The following is a 6503-nucleotide window of genomic DNA, read 5'->3' as shown; positions in this document are numbered from 1 at the left end:
AAATTATACGTGTTTTGGAAATGTTGAGTCGAATTAGTCTAGAATCGGTTAATTTTATAGAAGAAAACCTTTCGAACAGCCTTAGTCCGTAAAGTTCCCACCTATCGGGCTGCGATTGGCTCATGTATTTAATCGTTCCTACAAGGTAAAATTCGATTAGCATGGAACGTATCTAAGCGTTATAGGGGGGTCTACTGTATATATATATTTAAATGTATAGACCAAATTGTTCACATTTAAGTGATATAAATATATATATAAATACTATATTTCTGTACTCATAAATATTTTATCAAAGATTTTACTATGTAATAATTATTAAATATTAAGTTTGATATTTTGAAATTTAAGTTTCGCCAAACATAAAGGTGTTTATACTCCTCCAAAATTTCTGATGTACAACTCTGCTTGCAATGAAGTTCGTTCAGAAAGGATTTTTGGAGAATTTTCTGGAATTTCTCGTAATGTTTCTACCACAAACAAAAGGCAAGTCACCTTAAGCTGTTCACATTAATGTCTGTTAAAAAGGCGAGAAGTACGTACTACCGGAACCAATCAAAAGGATTATTATCCAAAAGTATAAAGAAGGAGACACTCAAAGCATTATCGCGCAGGATGTGTAGCTATCTCAGTCTACAGTCTAGGGAATAATAAAATATTTTTGAGAAAGGAGAAACATTTGTCCAGGTAAAGCTTTAGGAAGAAAACTACTACTCAATTCGAGACAACTACGGTCCTTTCGACGTTATATTTCCAAAAATAAGGAAGATTCCATAGCAGATTTGCAAAGTGGGCAATACTTTAATATTTCGCTATCTGAATGCACAGTGTAAAGATATATCTAATGATACAAATCCAAAGAAAACCTTTCATAAATGAATTATGAAGGTGTAGACGAATAGCTTAGGCCAGAACTAATCTAAAGACACACAACCCGATTAGAAAAAATATTATAGTTGGATGAATAAACATTGCATGTAAACTATGGAAATACAGACAAGAAAGTTATTCGTACTTAAAAGATGAAGCTAATAATCAAGCAGGTTATTAAAACGAGTCCAGAAGCCACAGTCTGTAATGGTCGGGGTTGCATGAGCGTAGAGGAAGAAAGTTGGATATTTTCATTTCTGTGATGGTGCTGTGAACCCTGTTAACACATTGAACGAAGTTCAAAGAAACATGTTGCAAAGACTCTGCAGATTGTAAATTACATATTTTAATAGAAAGATGTTTTCCCAAAATCTAAGCTTCTGATATTTTTTTATAAATGAGTTTTCGTTGCAAAAAAAAATTTGTGCATTATACTATGAATTATATTATGTTTTATTGGTGAACGAAATTCATTGCAAGCGGGGTTGTAAATATAATATTATGAAGTGCTAAATTTAAATAAATAATTCATAATAAAAGTAAATAATATTATCTATTTTTATAGATACGATGGTTCATATTGCAACTTTGTTCCACCTTGTTATCATGCAACGTGTCAACAACGTTATAACAAGCAGACGTTATTGGTAATTGACCCTCATCATCCTTATAAAGGGCCTTTCTTATCGAAATTCCTCTTTGCTTCATGCTGCGTTTGTTATGTACCGAAACATTCGAAAAAGAATTACTAAATTTCACCGTAAGAAGATTAAAAAAGTAACCTATATAATTCTACAAAAATAATTGCTTACTTATTTACAAAATATAATACTTTCTAATTACACAACTTATTTTATGTAAACCTACACAATTTTTTTAGAAATGATTAATTAACCTAAATTTAACTAAAATATNTGAACAAACGAGGGCTCCCTAGAACAAATTTCCGATTAATAACATATTTTTATTTCGTCATAAATTTTTTTATGATAAATTTATGATAAACATAAGAAAAATGAAGATTTTGTTGATATTTCCGATCAACAAAAAAGCTTAGAAGATGACGATACTTTGTAAAAATAAAACGCCATCGTTGGCACGTAACTACCGTGTTATATGAGGAATACCTGTATTTTAGTAAATAAGATTATAAATTGATTCTTATAAAAATGCCTTAGTAATTTTTTTACTTTCAGTTAAACTTTTGTACTACGAACTATCACTTAAAGCAGCGTTTCTCAAAGTGAGTGATAATGCCTTCTTGTGGGCGCTGGAGGCTTTCAGGAGGGCAGTAAAAGTCAGAAAAGTTCTATATATATATATTTTTTTTATTAAAAGTATTAATTTTTCTTTATTTTTAGTAATTCTTTTAATGAATTTTCATTACTTTAATGTAGTGAATATTTAGAACAGTAAAAATGTTATTAGACTCGTTTAATTGATTTATTAAACCTATCATTTGTCAGGAGAAAAAATATATTTTTCCATAGAAATGCTGCTGACAAACATCTTATTGTATTAACAACCCCATGGCTTGTATTGATTAATTGAAAACGCGTTAATGTTAACTGTACATTCATCTTTTTCTGTATTATTCCAATAATTTCGTAATAATTGTTTTCATATTATAATTGATAGGTGTAAATTATCGGAATTGACTGAAGTAATTGCTATTTTACTATTAGTACATTATTAATTATTAAAGCCCAGGTAAAATAATCTTGTTATTTTTCATATGTCTAAGATTATTTATCTGATATTATTTTAAATTCTTCTTATTTTACTGCTAAATGTACAAGAAACGAGAAAGTTTATAATTTTATATCACACAATACTTAACTTTTATTTAAACAAAAGCAATATTAAAAGACGTAAATACAATAATTAGTGTACAAACGTGCTATAAATTAAGTTTTCGAACTATAACAATTAATAACTTATTAAGAAAAATTTGAAAGAGTTGAATAAAAAATTTTTTACGAAATACTTTCCTTGATATATAATTTTTCCGCGTGCTTTTATGTGATAAATTTCTTTGCCAAGACATTTTGCACTAGTTTGATAATCTTTTTGCAGATATAAATATACTTTAAGCTTCTCAAATGTTAGTTTTATTGTTCTTATTCCGAGAAATAACAAGAATTGCTATGTTTATACGACAGAACTTCTGTAATGGAACTCAATTTTTTTCTTGACAAAGAAAAAAAAAAAAAAAAAGGCAATTTATAAATCTGGCAGAAGTTCAATTATATCTAATAATTTTCAAGTCAACTTCTTTAGAAAAGATAAGGTTGTTTTAACAAGTTCATTTAAGAATCTAATAGAAGTAATTTTGGAAATGTCTATTGATAAATTTTCCTGTTTCATTTATTAAGAACATTATCGTTAAATCTAGTAGCTTTTATCTTCTGCGTGATATATTTTTGCTATGTTAACAACTAGTTCGATCAATCATCTGTTAATTGTAAAGCAAACGAGACTGTTAGTGGATCAGTCATTGACATTTATTGTCACCTTACTTTTGTGTCTGATTCAGAACAGATTCTAAAATTGGATAAAATTAACAAATTTTTTTTATTTAACTTATTTTTTTGTAACTTGACAAAGTAATGATTATTTTACATTTTGTGTCTGTAATTTAACTTCAGAAACAAAGACACATTTGTCTTTCAATAAAAAATTTTATAAATATATTATAACCGTTTAAAATGATATAAATATAAGAAAGTAATGCGAATTGTAAAGAAGATACTATAGCAAACAACTTTTTGCATTAGAAGTTACCGTATTGTCACTAATTGTGATACGATAATTAAAAAAAAAATTATTTATTTTAACTTCATGCGGATAATCTTCTGGTTATATGTATTTAAAAGTCAATTTTTAAAGTATGAGAGGAATATACAATGATGCATATTTGCCGTTTTTAAGTTGCAAGTGTGAATCTTTAAAAGTTTTTTTTATTAATCTAAACTTATATCAATCAGATATCATTGTCGTTGCTTTCAGACATTAGCAGTTAAAACTATCACCGTGTTTTTTTAAACCGTAGGTAAGTAAACATCGGTAAAAATAAAGAATGAAATATGAATGTATCTCGGTACTGGAACACAAAATCTGGAAAAAATCGCTCGGCACTCGAATGAACAAACGAGGGCTCCCTAGAACAAATTTCCGATTAATAACATATTTTTATTTCGTCATAAATTTTTTTATGATAAATTTATGATAAACATAAGAAAAATGAAGATTTTGTTGATATTTCCGATCAACAAAAAAGCTTAGAAGATGACGATACTTTGTAAAAATAAAACGCCATCGTTGGCACGTAACTACCGTGTTATATGAGGAATACCTGTATTTTAGTAAATAAGATTATAAATTGATTCTTATAAAAATGCCTTAGTAATTTTTTTACTTTCAGTTAAACTTTTGTACTACGAACTATCACTTAAAGCAGCGTTTCTCAAAGTGAGTGATAATGCCTTCTTGTGGGCGCTGGAGGCTTTCAGGAGGTCAGTAGAAGGCTCAGTGATTAAATATGAGTTTTATTTCTTCTCATTGAAACATTCTTTGATCTTAGAAATAGGATATGGGTCACACCCCATCTATCCTATCCATATAATAATGCATGTTTAAACATTATATTTGCAATAACTGTTTTTAAGATACCTTTTTACATTACTATCTATTGCGTAAGTTAAAAATATGGGAGCATTAGATTTTTTTAAATTTTAAAGTAGGCGGTAGTCGAAATAAGTTTGAGAACCTGTGACTTAAAGTATTATACTGATTTTTAAAATAGTTCAGCAACCAGTTGCGTAACTTTCCCATAAAAAAATTAAAATTGTGGTAGCGCATCTGTTATAATATTTTATATTTAAAAATGTTATTATTAATTATTATAAATTGGCAATAAGCTTAATTTTGAGGGTAGAGGTAAGTTTTATCTTTTAAAATAACGAATTTGCTAATACGAATTGCTAATACGAATAAAACCTTCATCAAGTCGGACCATACTGGAGATAAGACACACGACCTCTTCTATCTCCTCAACCCCATTTAACAGCATTAATGCCCCTAATACTCAATCGTGCATGCAAAATTTAAGAAAATTTCGATATAAGACACAGGAATTATTAAGCTTCAAATTGGGTGAAGAAAATCGCGCACACACATCCACACATGCAGGCATGGGCGTAGCGAGGGGGGAGCCTGGGTGGGCACGGCCCCTCCCAGGGAACCTGGTGCCCTCCCTAGGAAATCACAGCCGAAAAAGTGTTGAGTCGATTTGTAAAAACCTAAAGCTAAAATAAAAGTTTTGAATACTGAAAAAAGGTGAACGGCTTGCTCGGTGCCCAATAATGAACAATAATTTGAAATAATTCAATTTTGTGTCAGGTTGGCCTCCACTAGGCCNAAAAAGCTTAGAAGATGACGATACTTTGTAAAAATAAAACGCCATCGTTGGCACGTAACTACCGTGTTATATGAGGAATACCTGTATTTTAGTAAATAAGATTATAAATTGATTCTTATAAAAATGCCTTAGTAATTTTTTTACTTTCAGTTAAACTTTTGTACTACGAACTATCACTTAAAGCAGCGTTTCTCAAAGTGAGTGATAATGCCTTCTTGTGGGCGCTGGAGGCTTTCAGGAGGTCAGTAGAAGGCTCAGTGATTAAATATGAGTTTTATTTCTTCTCATTGAAACATTCTTTGATCTTAGAAATAGGATATGGGTCACACCCCATCTATCCTATCCATATAATAATGCATGTTTAAACATTATATTTGCAATAACTGTTTTTAAGATACCTTTTTACATTACTATCTATTGCGTAAGTTAAAAATATGGGAGCATTAGATTTTTTTTAATTTTAAAGTAGGCGGTAGTCGAAATAAGTTTGAGAACCTGTGACTTAAAGTATTATACTGATTTTTAAAATAGTTCAGCAACCAGTTGCGTAACTTTCCCATAAAAAAATTAAAATTGTGGTAGCGCATCTGTTATAATATTTTATATTTAAAAATGTTATTATTAATTATTATAAATTGGCAATAAGCTTAATTTTGAGGGTAGAGATTAGTTTTATCTTTTAAAATAACGAATTTGCTAATACGAATTGCTAATACGAATAAAACCTTCATCAAGTCCGACCATACTGGAGATAGGACACACGACCTCTTCTATCTCCTCAACCACATTTGCTGTTAAATTTTGATCTTTAACGATCAAAATTTAACAGCATTAATGCCCCTAATACTCAATCGTGCATGCAAAATTTAAGAAAATTTCGATATAAGACACAGGAATTATTAAGCTTCAAATTGGGTGAAGAAAATCGCGCACACACATCCACACATGCAGGCATGGGCGTAGCGAGGGGGGGGCCTGGGTGGGCACGGCCCCTCCCAGGGAACCTGGTGCCCTCCCCAGGAAATCACAGCCGAAAAAGTGTTGAGTCGATTTGTAAAAACCTAAAGCTAAAATAAAAGTTTTGAATACTAAAAAAAGGTGAACGGCTTGCTCGGTGCCCAATAATGAACAATAATTTGAAATAATTCAATTTTGTGTCAGGTTGGCCTCCACTAGGCCCCCCATAACAAAACTCTGGCTACGCCCATGACGA

At 30.3% G+C, this 6503-nt stretch overlaps 1 protein-coding gene across 1 annotated transcript in view; it reads left to right on the top strand.

Annotated features, from left to right (window-relative positions):
* The window catches only part of LOC111640738, a 17561-nt gene extending 15932 nt beyond the window's left edge, over nt 1-1629 (top strand). The window contains exon 3 of the mRNA XM_023386781.1: nt 1436-1629. Coding sequence (XP_023242549.1) covers nt 1436-1622 — 187 coding nt within the window. The 3' untranslated portion in view covers nt 1623-1629. The remainder of the gene's footprint in view (nt 1-1435) is intronic.
* The last annotated feature ends 4874 nt before the right edge of the window (nt 1630-6503 follow it).

This window comes from Centruroides sculpturatus, unplaced genomic scaffold (assembly GCF_000671375.1).
Source record: "Centruroides sculpturatus isolate CEXI.00-Female unplaced genomic scaffold, Cexi_2.0 scaffold1352, whole genome shotgun sequence".
Taxonomy (NCBI): Eukaryota; Metazoa; Arthropoda; class Arachnida; order Scorpiones; family Buthidae; genus Centruroides; species Centruroides sculpturatus.
Note: the sequence above shows the minus strand (reverse complement) of the source record. Positions and strands in the feature narration are given on the sequence as shown.